General features: G+C 37.9%; 1 protein-coding gene across 5 annotated transcripts in view; it reads left to right on the plus strand.

Annotated features, from left to right (window-relative positions):
* The window catches only part of ARHGAP8 (Rho GTPase activating protein 8), an 83132-nt gene that overhangs the window by 44965 nt on the left and 21468 nt on the right, over positions 1-16699 (plus strand). For 4 of the 5 annotated variants that reach the window (XR_002437404.1, XM_021392844.1, XM_021392837.1 and 1 more), the window contains 2 exons: positions 8651-8724; positions 10647-10703. Coding sequence is in view for 4 of the 5 variants with exons in the window: in XM_021392844.1 (XP_021248519.1) it covers positions 8651-8724; positions 10647-10703 (131 nt within the window). In the remaining variant the exon portion in view is untranslated. The remainder of the gene's footprint in view (positions 1-8650; positions 8725-10646; positions 10704-16699) is intronic. The other variant, XM_021392841.1, reaches the window with a different exon arrangement.

The raw sequence follows: 16699 nt of genomic DNA on the forward strand, positions 1-16699 counted from the left end.
TGCTCCTGTAGTGAAAGTGGGACTGCTTACTGGCATCAGAGCATGCTGTTTCTTGCCTCCAGTCCATCCTGGATGTCCAGTAAGTTCTGTCTAACCTCTCACAGCAAACAATGTCCTTCTCACATTCCTCAGCCTTCCCAAATATAAAAAGGAATACTGCTTTTTAAAGAGCTTTTTTTTTTGAGGATCTTTCAGTGGAGAAACACTTAATAAGATATTACTATCACTTTTGGACTGGAGAGTTCCATCACTCACTAAAGAGTCTCCATATGTGAGTTCAGTTCAGAGCACTCTGATATCTAAGACTGTAGTAATGGGGATACTTGTTCACTGTTTGCCAGCTTTCATTCAAATTCCCTCTTACAGATGAAGTAGTACTCCATAACCTCATAAAAATCACAAATAAATACATCCTCTACAACTTCTAAATGAGAAATAAATGAATTAATATATGCCAAGCTAATGGAGGAAGGTGAATGGTATGTGTTGAAAACTTCTAAAATCAAAACCGGAAAAAAGTATCAACTTTTCTTCTGATGAATCAATTGCTTTTACTTGTTCCCTCTCCTTTTATGAGCTCTATAGTCTGTAACGGAAAAATTTCAGTGACCTCCCATGTATTTAGCAAAGATATAGGTTTGAAGCCTTCTCCTAAGTGAGATTCTTTCCATTTCCTGAAAAGGCTGCAGAGTGACCTAGATTTTATTTTGTATGGGTTTATGGGAATGTGTGAGCTGTGTGCCATGTATTTCAGTACTGTCAAGTAGAATCATTATTATCAGGGATGTTACTGAGAGAAAGTTATTGCCATTAAAGGACTATTTCTTGTGGACTTCTTTTTCTGTAGTTTAAGAAAAGAAACATTAAGACTCATAAGCCTGAAGTTTTGTCAGATTCAGCACTTCTGGAATGGTGATCTTTAATTAGGCAGTTAAAAGATGGTGAGTAAGATTATCCAAAGCCTCCTAGATAGCCTAATTTTGATCAGATGTTGAACAGTCATATCTCAATGACTTCTGGCTTTGGAAAGTTGTAAAACCCAAATTGTTTTGAATGTTCCTCCCTAAAAACATCAGGCAGTGCAGTTGTCAGGTAACACTTTCTCATTTAACTTTTCTTCCTAGCTTATTATCAAATTAATTCAAAACTTTTCTTTCTGATTTTGCCCTCATCTGCTCACAATCTAAAATCTGAATTTAAAAAGGTGACATCTGATCTCTTTAACCCCTCAGTGTCAAGATATGCTCCCCGTGGGGGGAAGAAACAAACAACAAGCTGACTTTGTATCTTTAAAGTGCAAAATGATATTCATGTTCAATATCGAAAGTGATTGTATCTGCAGAGTGGAAGAAAACAAACCTATAAATACATAGGTACTACTGAAGGAATATGTGGTGATATTTGAGAGGTCTGGGTCACAGTTAGCAGCCACCATGTTACTCATGAGGAGTATGGGTAGAAACAATGGTTTCTATGGTTTCAGACTATGGTTTGGTCATTCCAGTTGTGTGTGTATGAAAGCTTTATAGCAGCACATTCTCAGGCATTTAACTTGTGTCTTAAAATTTCAGATAGCTACTTCAAACGTTTTCAGAGTGTTTCAAAAATTTGTGTGTACTAGTTTTTGTGTACTCCTGTTACTTAAGGTATAAAAGAATAGAGGGTGTTTTAGAAATGAGAGTTTATTTAAAAGCTTTTCTGTGCCATTGCTGCATGGTGCAATGAAATAAATGAAGCTGTAGAGAGGAGATCGGAATCACATGCAGAGAGGAGTTTGAACAGTCATATCACTGTTTTTACTGCTTGATGCATGCACGATGCTATCTCTGTAGGCATAGATCAAACACATGATATAGATGCAGAAGGAAGATAGATTACACAGTTATCTGCCTGTGGTCCCAATTTTACAAATGCCTATTAACGGAGACCTGCGAAGGAACCCAGGATCTTGTGCAGGAGCAGACTTAAGTAGAGTAACTATTTTTAAAGGGAAACATTCATTATGATTAATGCCACTGATGCTCTCAAACCTTTAAGTATTCCTACTCGGTATGTTTGAATCTTACCTAGGAGAGCAGGACAGTAAAGATATGAGACAGATTCAGTAGATCAGAGATCTGTTATGGGCTGAGTCACAGAAATTTGTCATCCCATTCCAGCTGTTCATGCTGTGATTCAGCAAAGATCTTAATCCAACTTCATTTAAATTTAGATCTTTGGAATTTAAGTGTGTAACTTGTTAGTCAGAGACATGAATTTGAAGCCTGCATCATTAGGAGCTCCTGTGGGGACAACTAGAACTTGAATCTGGTACTTTCTCCTGAAGTTTACACAAGAAGTACTGTAATTCAAACAATAACAAATAGGCTTAATAAAGGCAGTTAAATAATCAAGAAGTGGATATAAGATTTCTTTAAAGCGTGGGGGACAAAAAAAAAAAAGGTGTTCCCTTAGTTAATTCTTTGTGCCTGTGTGTATGGAGAAGACTTGCCCAGTTGGCTGAATGCCTTTCCAAGGTGTTTTTTGCTCTCCAGCCTAGTTTCCCTGGGTGTCAAATTCTGCCTGCTTCAGTGGCCCAAAACACATTTAAATATTTGATCTCATGCTGAAAGCAATGTGATTCTCTTAAAAATGTAAAATAACACAACTGAAACTAATGTTTATCTTCATGGGTATATCAGACAGAACACTCCTGAGGAAGTTTTGCCCGCACTTTATTTTTTCTATCATAATTTAATGGGAAACCATGCTTCAGTTTGACAAGCACTTAAGAATTAGTTGGTCAAATATTGTGTGTGTTTATTGTTAATTATGTCCTCTTGCTAACTCAAACTTCTTATGTGCAGAGAGAGCAAGCAGATTAACAGCCACGATGAGCCAGTGTAAAGGTCTATCAAGCCTCGCATCCTATCTCCAATAGAGGGCAATAGCAGAGGCTAGCAAGGAGCAGTGTTACAAAAGGGCAAGTGTATGGGGATGCACACTCTGCTATAATGTTGTAGTCTCTAGTCACTCCTGACTTGCAGAGGATAGCATTGCAGTGCTATGAAAATTACCTTGTTACTCACAAAGTAGTTGTAAGTTTTATAAATCCAGACATTTTAAAGAATGTTCATGTATTGTGCTCATAAAGCAGGTCTAGTCTTGTGTTCATTCTGCCTCGCTATCTTCACACATAAAATGCAGAGCAGAAGGAATTAGCTATTCAGAATACATCCTCACTACTTTGCACTGTGTGTGACGGTTAAAAAAAAAATATATGATTTTTCTTGTGAAAGCCGTTAGTAAAATTTTATGTTTAAAAAGGCAAGAAAAAAAATGGGGGACCCTCTACACATGGCTATCAGATAAATACAGCTCAAATACAAAAATGAAGTTTCCTAAATTTGCAAAACTTAAAAGGAATTAATAATTGACTATGTGAGCCAAGCTAAATCGTTGTCTTCTCCTATGAACCTCTGTTGCAGCACCCTGTTGCCTCTATATTCAAGGATGGCTACAGTTGAGCTCCAGCACGAAACACAGAGCTTACCTCGACTAGCTGTTGACATTGTTCTGTTTTCTCTGATTGGTTTTAAAATCTAAAATTAAATATCATTTGTGGGGAGACTGGGAATGCTTTGTTTTTGTATTTATTGCCATGGGTGGGGAGAGAGGGCAGAGAAAAATGCACAAAATTGCAACAACTGTACAGCTTTCGCTTGTAAAATTGTTATCATAAACATTTCAGGGTGCTTTCCTTTTGGGCATAATCTTTCTGCTTGTGCATGCTGTGCATGCGTGACCATGCAGGAAGAATGCATTCGAAACTGAATCTCAGCATGTCTCAGCAGGGAAAAAATGAAAAGGAGAGGAAGAGGAGAGAGAGAGATTATCAACCAAGAATACTTAGTGGCACTTCAGAACAATGTGTAGAGGCCTTTTGTGATAACTGTCCACAGTCTAAAAATGAGTCATTGACTGTATGACACTGCAGTAACTAATCACGTATTCTATAGTGAAGAGTACTCACTCTCTCTAGCTACTGTGTTTACTGAAATAGATCCCTCTTGAATTTGACATATTTTTGCAACATGATTCAGATATGCGAATCAGTTACAGAAGACTATACAGTACACTGAAATGCTCTGTTTTGTCCTTCTCTCTTAAGGAAAAAGCATAAGAGATCTCTCATTTCAAACTGCCTGATCTCCAAAAGCAGTTTGTATAGTCCATCACAGAGCACAGCTGCTCATCACACCATCCTGAACAGTGCAAGAAAAATGCAGATTACTTGACAGGATCCACAAAAGGGAAGCTAGAGGTGTAATTTCATTGACCTCTGGGCTGCTCTGATTTGCATTAGTTGAGGTAATGCCCCTATTATTTTCTGTCACCTTAGGTCCAGTAAGCTGAACAGTATGACCCACATTGTGCAATGTTGTGAAAATATGCATTCCAGCTTTCTCAGGTGTTGGAAAAGCAGAACAAACCTTTGCATGTGACTTTCAGTGAATTTCCTACTCTATTTTAAAACACAATTTATCCTGAGGTCCTCTTTCATGTGCTGGGAATGGAACATTTCCTTCAAGAGAAAGAAGAATCCTGCTGAAAATGGCAAATGTGCAGAAACTAGATTTTTTTTTTCCTAGAAAAAGAAAAATGATGTGTAGGTTTTATTATTACAAATCATAGCCCAGTTATTTGTTTCACCTCTCTGACAGATAGGCTAGTGCTCAGCAGGAGAAAGTGCTGTAAATAATCAGTTTGCTATTTATACACTGAAATGGGGAAACACATTTATAGGAAACAATAATAATTAGAAAACATTTATAAAAATCTGCTGGGTTGCTATTTGGTGTCTCTGGAGTGAGCAGCTGTAAGAAAGCAAAAACAATCAAATCAGCGCAACTTCAGAGAGGCTGAGAATGGGTTCCATGAGCTCAAATTGTCAATAATAAAAATGAAACAGCTTCCAAGCAAATTAAAGTCTTGATGATGTCCCCATTTAAGTGATTTAGGCTTTTGACTGGTTTTAATAAAACTTGCCCTAAAAGTTTAAGGTACTAACTTGAATACATGAAACACAATTATTTGACACACAAGGAATGTGTCTTAACTGCCATTTTAGAAAAGCTATAGTATTTTTTCCTCTTGATTTGCTACAAGCTTTTCTTCCGTGGTATACTGAATTTGACCTTGAAATTGGCCTTGTCTCCCACACCCTTTTCTTGTTTAGACACTTTCTGGGGGTTATCATTTCAGCTTTGTGAATTTCAACTTTGCATGCAGTGCAAATAACCCTCTGATCCTCCTTGCTTGTGTGTTTTATTAGCAAATCAAATTTATTAGTGGACTGTGCAGACAGTGCCTGTTCTATTTTGGGGCAGGTTTGTTAGGCAACAGTGATCTTCTGCAAACAAGAGAGCAAATAATTTATGTACAGAAGCAACTATGGCTCATGACTCGTATTCTGTGCTTAGGTGGCTGCGTTCCTTCTGTAAGGGATGAGAGCTCACAGCAGTGCAGCACGGCTGCTTTTAGATTTTTCCTCCCCTGGGTCTATATGGATATCAGGGAGAAGGGAAGCACAACACATGTCTCAGAGCTGTTCTGAGAGCGCTGCACAACTCCTGCATGGTTGTAGCACTCACGCTGGCTTTCCACTCTGAAGTGTCACCAGCACATGAGGCTGCTCTAAGCTCATTGAAGGTAGTATTGGAGCTGGAAGGAGCAGGAGAGGCTTGGTGCTTTGGGAGTGATGGAATTGATATCCTCAGTGTCTTGGGGGATTTTGCTGCTGGGAGGTAATTTCACTCAGGCACATGATTGTCCCTGTGGTAAGAAGAGAATGCTGCACTGAGGAGCAGGCCATAGAGGTGGCCCTGGTAGCATTTCAGGCAATGACTCTCTCTAGTTAGTGAGTCTTTTCCTAAAACACCTGTGGCCTTTGGAGTAGCTCTCATAAGATGTTTGTGATAATGAGAAAGATTGAGATTGGCCTTTGTCTTACTAGCCAGGTCATAAATCTTCCTTCTGGCCATTGCCAAGTTATTATGATACTGCAGAGAGTGATTACTCCAGCTAGTCCAGTACTGTTTTAGATTGAAATGATTGACACCTTGCCAGTAAAGACAGCACGTTGTAGCATTTGACCTGAAGCTCATACTTGTAAACTGCAGTAAATTATGAGAATCACTAGTATATACAAGGTCAGGCTTTAGGATTATCTGAATTAAATTCAGTTCTTGCCATTGGTCTTTTACTTTCCTCAAGTGCATTGCATATATATGCAGAATTTATTTGGTCAAGTGACTAAAACTATTATGTTACAAACTTAGTATGTGAAATTGGATTGTAATTTCTAGCAGAATTCCTATTATCTGCTTACATTAAACAAAATTCCTCTTTCAAAATAGTTCCTGTTTGATGTAGATACAGTGGTGTTTCCACAAATTAGTATTAACACACACATAGAGCAGTATTGAATTGTATACACTTTGGCGTCTGGTATAGATACTTGGCTGAAAAAGAGGAGGAAAAAAATGTTCAGTGGACTGATATTTTTAGGAAATTTTTATAGGAAAGCTATGGACTCCTGTCAACAAAATTTACATAGGAACATTTCTACAAGCTTTTAGAAATTGTTGGCTGGAAGGAGAGGAATTAAAGCACAAAATCAGTTTTCTCTTGTCTTTGGTCTGCTGATGCACCTATGAGTATTTAGATGGTGATTAATTATGAATTGTTCCTAACTTTATGAGGAAATTTGAGATAAAGAGGTGAGGGGAAGAAATTAAAAATACTACATAAGAGTTAGAGATGACATAGGGAAATGATCCAGGACTACTGTGATGAGGAAACAGAGGACATAGGCTACAAATCCATAGCGTATCAACTTTGTTAGTTCTGCAGCGGAAGGAACAACTTATTCCCTTTCCAACAGCAGAGACGTCTAGGTCTTTAAGATAGTACAAATAATGGCACTGATGGCTCAGCATTGTGCCACTGGAGTGATGAATGAGATCAAACTGCTTGGTGGTTGAACACCAAATAGTGTGAAGTGTATTAATTTCCCTGTCAGTTTATGAGTAAGAGAGGTAAAACCACAGGGCAAGTAGGTGTCTAGGTCAGAATCCTGATGCTTTCCTTGGGAGGAGCTCCCCCACCAGCCCTGTGTGTGAGCCTGGGGCAACCATCCTCCTCAGTGGAGTCTCAAAATTAAGCAGTCTGCTTATCCTCTTCTATCTCCCTTCATAGGCGCAGGGAAAACAAACACGAAGTGAAGGGGCCAAGGGGAGAACTCAACAATTTCCCTACTCCTCCATGCTGACTGACACTGCTGTAACATTTATTTCAAAGTATATTTTTACATATAGTGTAAATGCAAAACAAAATCTTCGATGGCTCATTCCTTGCAAGTGTTATGAAACGGTATCAAATACAGTCCAGTTAGTATCAGTTATTTTATATTACTAAAGTAATAAGCAAGCCTAGGCAGAAAAAGAAGAAATCATACTGGCTTGAGAAGAAAAACTCATTCCTATCTACAGGCACAACCCCAGCCAACAGCACTAGGTATGTTTAACATGCTGTGTGTATCAACTTGTGTGAACCATCTCACACACTCTGTGGATGAATTGCAGAAGCTGCAGCCTCTCATAATATAGCCTTTGTGCTGTTTTGTGCTGGTGCTTTTGAGCTCATCAGTAAAGCTGGTCACCTTTTAAATACAACATTAAATTTCTCACACAAGTATATTTGAATTTTACATTAAAATCTGAGATTTGTCCTTTATTTTATTGTTGATTACTGTAAAAATGTAGCAAAATGCTCGACAGAGCATATTTTTAGATAATTGCGGAATTTTCTTTGCTGTCTACATTAAGAAAATGCTATGTTCGATTTTTTTGCCTTGGCTGCTCACTCATGAAAGAGAAGGAAATCTAATTTCGTGGGAATCATTCAAAGCATTAATAAACTCAATCTCACTGCATCACTTTGCCTTCAAAATAAATAGTACAATATCCTTTTATTTATACATACTCTGTGACTTAAAAAGAGAGAAACGACAAAGAGAAATCTGCATGATAAAAGGCTTCTAAACTTGCAGCATTCCCCAAGACTGTTATAAAGCACTCACTGCAAGCTTTTTTCTTGTCTGCTTCTGAGCTGCTTTCAAACCACGTCCCAGCAATGGTGTGCAACTGAATCCAATCAACACCGTCACTGCTGCCATCACCACCTCATCATTGGGCACACCAACCAGGGGAACAAAACTGAAGAGAAACCAACCTTGACTGGGAGCAAATTGAGCCTGGAACACCTTTCTGATACTCTGCCTTCAGCTTCTCTTTGGTGCAGCAAACAACCCTTCTTTATATGTGTTGCTTTTGTGGTTGTACAGCTTTTCTAGCAGAAAAAAAAAAAAGCATTTAGGAATGGCTCTTTGAATAAAACTCTTTGGCTTATTCCGCACTTCTTGCAAGTGTGGAGGACTATTGTCTGGTGCAGGCACCAAGGTGTGGGTTCCTTGATTTTTGGAAGGAAATGCATGCTTTCAAAGTCAGTCAGGTTTTTCCTGAGACTTCTCTGTCTTTTGTTTGATTCCTTGTTTGCCAACACCACTTAAGGGCTGTTACTTTTTCTTTTTTTTCTGTCTTTCTAACAGTATCAAGGACAAAAATAACGGTGAACTAATTCCACCAGTAATGAAGGAAACTGTGTCCTACCTAAAAAGAAAAGGTGAGTTCTGTGTCAAAAATAGTTGTTTCTTTCAGAACAAGGACAGCAGTATGTAACCCTCAGTGCTTGATTTGGCAAAGTTTATAGCTGCCATCTGAAAATGAAGGATGTATTCAAATCCTGTAAATCTGGGTGGCAATTGGGCGTTGCCTTGAATAGAATGATAGGGAATATTTTATTATCAGATTATTGTCTCACTACAAAAAAAAAAAAGACTTCTTGCCCTTAGGGGAATAGCAAGTGAGAGAGGATGTCTTGAACTACACATAATCAACCCATATTATATCATGACTTTTAAATAGAACTCACAGTAAAAATCAATGAGAAGTTCTGTATTTATAGAACTCATTGAAGAAAATGCATTTTGTAGGAGTAAGCCTGAAGTCTTCCCTTCACAAAAGACTGTTACTGGCATTTACAGACCCTTTGACTGCAAGTCATATCTATGGTTGCGATGTATAGGGATACGGTTTATAACAACCTTTATTTAAAATGAGAACATTCAAAATCTACATTCACAAATCACCTTCATGTACAAGGCAAAGAGGGGATGCACTTTGAACTGCTGGCTATTCAGTGGTCCCTCTCATGCATACCCAAACAACACAACGGAGGAAGGAAGCATCAGGTGCTATCTGTAGGGCTAGTGCACTGTGTTCCAAGCTTAGGGAAGGAGCAGCAGGCAGGGAGGAAGAGATAAGGCTACAGTTCTGACATTCTTTTTCTCTATATAATGAGCTTACGCATTTTGATCCCTGATTCTGAAGATGAAGATAGTAATGTTTCCATACACCTCTAAGGCGTTAGAGTTTCATGAATGTTCATTAAATCTTACAGTACCAACTCCAAATATTAGGTACATTTATGTTACAGGTGAAAGAAAAGAAACAGAGCAAAACAGAGCTGTGTGACTGGCACAACATTGCTAAGTGCCAAAACTGGGATTGATTCCTATGATCCCTGAAAGTACAATGTGAATTTTTAATAGATGTGTCAGTAGAGGCAAGTGAAGAAAATCAGAATGTTTCGTTCAGGTATTTTTTGTGGGGGTGCGGGTGGCATTGTTGTTCTCTGTTTGTTTGTTTGTTTTTAAATTGAACATCACTAGTCTTTAACATGTTATTATTTTTTGTTAATGTTTAAACAAATTTTAAGGATTAACATGATTTTTGTTAAGACCAAAACCAGGCTCACAGCTCTATGTTGCTGTCATATATAACAGTTTCATCTGAGATTTTCCTTGTTTAAAGAAGCATTTGTATTGACAGCACACAAATAATGAATACAAATGCTGAGTAAGTTATTGTCTTCTACATCCCACATTATCCCCAATCTTTAACTGCATACTTGAGCTGCTATTCTGAAGAAGGTAAATTTTCTTTTCAAATGTGTTTAAATGTATTCAAATGTGTTCAGTGTTGATTTCTGCTTGTTCTTATTGTTGCCACTAGAGTTTCATTTGAGTTTATTTGAACCTTAAGAGAGAAATTTCAACCATTTTTAAAACTTGCACTGAATAGGCTTCACATTTGTGAAAAGAGAGAGGAAGGAATGTGAAGAAAAATGTTACTTTTTAGCTGTGTTGCAGATTCTCTTGAGAAATCCTGGCTTCATGTACATCAATGCAAAATCATGCTGGTTTAAATGAGGACAGACTACGCAGCATTTTTCCCTCATTGCTAGACTATGTATTTTAGTTTATCCTGTAGAAAATAAGAACATTGAATAATTGCACATTTTATTTTTGTTTGGTTTTCATACCTTGCATGAAGCTTAAGGACATCTATAGGAGATTGAGAGGGAGATCCATTGCAGTGGATACCTGCATTCAGTTCACAAGCAGGAGAGCATGGCTTTTGTAGGCTTCCTTGTGTACAGAACAGCCGACCACTAGCCTATTGAAATTGCTGATTTATCTTCAGAATACCTGAAGCAACCGAAGGCCAAGGACTGGAGTGGAGCCAGTTCTGCTCTTAAAGGTATCTACTGATCTGCAGTACATGAAGAGCCCCTAACAGACTTTGTTGAAGGCCTCTAGGTCCTAATTCAGCATTTCCACTAAAGCTCATAAAACTATTTCGATATTCTGGATATGCTGCTTCAGGCACATTAAAGATGAAAACTTTTCAGGTGTAGCTTGTTTCAAATACATTACTGTTGGATGTGTGGAATGTAAATAGTTCACTACTAAGAATGTTGAAGGCAAGTGACTGGCAGCTTAAGACAGTCCCTGTAATTATAATTGTAATTATGGATAATTAGAGCTTGTGTAGTGGATCAGTGCATGCCCCATCTGCAGATGAAAGCCAGTTTGTTTCATGTTTTAAATTGTTACAAAACAATCATACTTACATACATTTAGCTTATCTTAATAGGCAAATACCCCTTACTTACTAATCCACAGGAGTCAGGAGAGCTAAAACAAGGATGAACGTGCACTGATATCACTACTTCTCATAGCTGTTGTTATTGAGAAATTGAGTGAAAGTTTAATCACTAAAAATGTCAATTGATTTAAACTTCTGACTGTATGGAGAGAGGTTAGTTTGCTTATCTTTCACTTCCTTGCACCTATTTAAAGATTTTAAAGGACCCGTGTTTTGCTGGTGACCAAAGTTTCATTAGTAAATTGTTATAACGATTGAACACAAAATGTCCTCCCCTTCTTGTTTTTCTTGATGTTTTGTCCCTTAGCAACTGCAACAATATCAGACACTTCCACCCCACCATTTGCTGTGTCCAGCTTAGTTTTCTGAAGCCACCATTTCTACAATACAAAAATTTAAAATAAAAACAAAACAAAAGCAAATAAACAAATAAACAAATAAACAAAAAAGCCCACCAAAGTTTCAGCTTTCATGGTTGTGATTAAAGAAAAGATTTGGCTCAAACTTGTCACTGCAGAATTTCTCAGAGATGAAGGCTTGTTATTCTGAAAGCAGTAATCATCCTTGGGTTTTCTCCAACCATCCTCTTTTTTTTTTTTTTGGCTGGAAATTCATCTATTCAGTGCAGTATCAGCACAGCTTGTGAAGGACAGTCTCTGAGGATATGTGACGATATTTCTGAACAAAAACCCTTGTCCTGCTTTGTGCATCTGTGCAAGCTGGTGGCATGGTGATGCTGAGAACTGATCTGTAGTTCAGCCTCACACTCACTAGCCAGCCTGTCTCACTGTTCCCCATCTTTCTGTCCTTCTGTGTCCCCAGGAAGGAAGGGCATCAGATCTGCCAGCACTGGCATCTTCCAGCTAAGCATAGGATTGTTCTGAGCTGACATATTCCCTATCACAATGAGATGTCCTTTAACCAGATTTCTCACTTAGGGAGATGGCTTGTCAGGTAGAGCATTTGCTGACATTTTCAAACAGCTGATGCTTGAAAGCCAAGCACCTGCCATGCCGAGGCTGTTAGCAGTACATGATAGACATGCATTTTTTGCACTTGTTTATAAGTGTGCAGGTATCTGTAGTACTTGCTGTCTGCTCTGATTTTAACTCTTTATCTAAATCTGGAATATCTCAGTTCTGCCATCAGCCTCAGCGCATGTTGGTTCTGGTGCTGACAGCCCTGGAGGCTGACTGGCAGCATTCTTTGCACTCCAGATGCAGCTGTGAGTGCAGCGACAACTTCAGCTCATCTTCCAGAAGTGGCAGAAATTCACTGTCATTACCTTTTCCATTTGATTTTTGGCATAGTTTCCATCCTCATAATATTATCAGGGGTTAGTTTTTGGTTTTGTAGCTGAGAATTTTCTCTATCAAGCAGTGTTACTGTGCTCTTTGTATCTGTTGTAGTTTCCATGGAAATAAATGGGAGGCATTATTTCGGAGTGACCTATGAAGAAAGTCACCCAGTACTGCAAAAGCTAGCAGACAGATTTATCTGCATCTGTTTGGATCATTTAAAGGAGATCTACTATTGACTGATGACTGAGAAACTATTACAATAAACATGAGAAACTATGTTTCTTAATTTCTATAATTATGTTCAGGCTATCTTTTCAACAAAGGAAGAGAAAGTTGGCATTTCACCTCTCTCATTCATTTAGGCCAATTTTAGAGTGAAAAATGTTTTTGCTGCTTTCAATTTTGAGTTTTAATAATGCTTAATTTCAGTTCCTGGTAACCTTCACCAAAGAGAGTTGGTGTCTTTAAAAGATTTCTGAGTATCCGAGGAAGTCATCGGCTGATTAAGACTAAGTCTCAGATTTCATCTTCTGGACCAAAACAGATAAGTTTTCTTAATTTCAAAATACAACTGATGTAGTCAGATTTAGTCAGATCAAAGAGGAGAGAGAGGTTTAACAGAGCTCATTTGTGAGTAGATCTTCATAGTAACCAGCAAACCAGAAGACGTTTTTTTTTCCCCGCTCAAGCCCAATACAACCTCTTCAGCTGTCTAGTTTAGGCTTGACTTGTGCTTACACTAAATAAGGTTTTTGTGTACTACCTTAACTCAACTGTGCCATGAGAAATTACCTTGCTTAATTAAATATGCACTCTCTTGTCAGAACAATTCATAAGTGTTCATAACCTGGTGTCATTCCTTTGATGACAATGATCTTGATGCTTTGCCCACAGGCCCTTTTCTCATACAAATCCAGCTTATACCACAGGGCAGTCATTTTTTCTCTGGTTAATATGTTTCCACATGTCCTCAGCAACCTACTTAGTGCTGAAGTGAGCTGCTAAGGTGAGCTGTCTCTTCTAACAGACTGTTTTTGTAAGCAGGGATATAAGTAATGCTGTGCTATGGAGGCTGCACCTTTATGTGCCCACGATGCTTGGAGATATGTGAGTGACTGTAGCCACAGGTGCTGCCTGCAGCATCCTGGCAGGACAGAGGGGACTCACAGCCTTGTGCACTGGGGGCTGTAGGGTTCAGACATGTGCCTTTCCTTTATACTTACTTAGGTGTCACAGCTCTTCCTTTCATGTCTTTTGCTTATGTGTCTTTTTGTTCTAGGAAAGTAGTTAACATACTCTCTATTTAAACGTGTCATGAGAAATTAAAAGCTCAGTGGTGTGTGAGTGTTGGTTTGGGGTTTTGTTTAGACCAGTGTTAGTACAATTCACTACGTTCCCTTAGTTCTTAAACTGAGCCACAGTTTGAAGGGACTCACTGATATACTCTAAAAGTGAAGATGCATGGCAAAATCCATATTCTGTGAGCAAACACCCTAACATCTGGAGGTCATAACAGTTTTTAAGGGAATTTTTATTTGATTCATTATAAAGGTGGGTATAACCTGTACTATTCAGACCCTCATGAAGATGTTAAATGGATTACAAAGGGCAGAAATGTTCCTCAAGCCTATCTCAAGTAGTAATACACTGTAATTTTTACTGGCTTAATACAGATTACCACTTTGAAATGTAAAGGTAGGGTTATTATTTTCAATGCATTTAGAGGTGTAAACTCTGTCCTTGTTCATGTTTTAAACAATTTAAAGCCAAAGCTAACTACTAAAATTTGCAAAATTTGATAATGTTCATGTTCTCAAGAATAGGCAAATAAGGAAACATCTACAAAAAATTACATAGAAACTGAAGAGACCATTTGAGATTAGCAGCAGCTCAGAAGTGATGGAACAGACCAATAAACTCATGGTGAAAAAATTGCTCTGCAAAATTATAGAAACAAAATAGATAACTGTCCCCTAAAGGAAAATTGCAACACAGTAGTCCCTATTATTGAGTTTTTCTCTCTTACCTCATCTCTTTTGTTGACTGCTAGTGCTTTGCAGCACAGACTTTCTGTTCCATGTTTTCTGATAGTGCCACAGGAGAGTCCTGGGTGATGACAAAGATTCCTAAATGCAATGGTAATAACTGTGCTATAGAAGTTTAATGATAAAGTAGTAAATGTCCTATAGTATGATTATGGTGACAACTAAAGCTGTCCTTTATCTGTTCGACAGCAAAAGCAGTGGTAAACAGCAATTAATCTATCTTCCCTCCCTCTTCATGAAGTGCAACAAATCTTGCTGATGGAGAAAGTTTTGGTTCAATTTTTTAATGTGAATGAATGTATCCTGATGATGAGTCAGAATGGGTAGAAATGGATGGTTATACATTCTGAATATCTTTGGATTGCTGCAGCTTAGTAAGTTCACCTCCTGGCCTCCACTTCTTGTAATCAATCAAGTATCTTTTAAAAATGCAACACTGGGAAAGCTTGACATTGGTCACGTAAACATTGTTGAGTTCTTGGCTCTTTCTGTTATGATGAGAAAGTTTTTACCTAGGGATCATGGAGACGAGATAAATCTCAAGACTAGTTCATGTGTCATCAAATAAAAATGAACCATGTAGTAAGCACAGTTTGTGTTTTTGATGTTCAAACATTGTAAATAAATTATGTTCAGAGGTGCCAAGTGTAAACTGAGAATATTCATTCATAAATCCAAAGGCTACACTGTGCTGTTGAATGCAAACACACTTTGGAATCTTGGAAGGATGCACTGTTCTAAATCCTTGCTGCTGCAGCTTTGCCATAGGGCTGGAACTGTACTTTCTCTTTCCCTCTGTCCTAGAATTTCTGTAGCATCTTGCAGTGCAAATCATTTGCAAACTGCAAACATCATGATCACTTGCTCCATCTTTGTTGCACAGTGTACAAGGCAGACTGTGTAACCCACTCCTAAAACTTGTGCTGTATTCCAACTTTACAAAATATATACCCCAAATTTATCTTAAACATAATACTGCTTTAGACAATCAAGAGATTACAGTGAATGTGGACAGTTAAAATATGGTATAAATTAGTCAGTCTGCATGGAAGAAATAAATTAGTTTTGATTTTTAAAAGGGATTCTTATTAGAATTGGGCAGTCTGGAAGGAGAATCCTGAATCATTTGCATTAGTGAGGATGAAAACTGATTCCAAATCAGGATGGACACTTCCTGAAACTTGGCAGGACCAACAATCAAAAGAAACATTTCCAAACTCAGTTTTGGATAGAAAGAATTCAGATGCTCACTCATTGCTCTTTCTCTTGTAAAAGCAGACATATTAACAAAGATTTTTGATGCCAGATGATTGAAAGAAAAAGAATGCAATTTTCTCGTCTCTCTTTCTTTGACAAGTTTTCAGCAATGTGACAGCATGTGCTGCTTTAATTTATCTGTTTTGATTTTCTGTGTTTTTCCTTTGGAACAACTGATCGGGGAGGCAGAAAGGGGTTAAGTATTTTTAGCAACAGTTTATTAATTCAGAGTGTGACACAATTGTGTCATTGCACTGTAAAATTTTGTCTACTATGGTAAAACCAATCTTATTTCAGTGTGGAATGAAGTGCCTGTCTGTTTTCATTTATGATTACTGACATTTAAATAATTACTCAGTTAAGTTCTCAATCTCAGAATCACTTTTCATTGAATACAGATGGATTCTTCTCTAGTCATATTACTATGTTTTTCTCTCTAGCATTTAATATTTAAAATAAAATTTTACTCTCTTTGGTCCAGAGAACTTAGGGCAGGGTAGCAAAATTGCACTGATCTGTATATCTCTCTCTACATCTATCTGTCCATCTATTTATCTGTTTTTATGCACAAGGGGCACGGATCAGTTTGTGTTATCTCAATACCGGTTCTGCAGCGTTGGTGGAATATTTGAGTGATGTGCAGCTGCGTGTTTATCAGAACTACTGTTAATGCCAGTCATCAGCTAGCACTGGTCTGGCAAGCACTGTTAGTCTGATTGTTAGTCTGATTTTTGGATTCTCTATGGAATTGGTTACCCATGCCTTTAATGGCAAAATATTTCAACTTGTACACTGAAAAAAATATTTCAGCTGAATTAAAGGGGTAGCTGATATGAATTGGGCTGTAAATAGAATTTAATTGAAGAATACAGCTAATATAACATTGAGTCATTTAAGTCAAAACACATTCTTGAAAGGATAAAAAAGAGTGCGTTGAAGTGCAATGACCAGGATTGTCTTCAGCCAGTTTTGTTTCCTAATCCTT

This window comes from Numida meleagris, chromosome 1, assembly GCF_002078875.1.
Source record: "Numida meleagris isolate 19003 breed g44 Domestic line chromosome 1, NumMel1.0, whole genome shotgun sequence".
Classification (NCBI taxonomy): Eukaryota; Metazoa; Chordata; class Aves; order Galliformes; family Numididae; genus Numida; species Numida meleagris.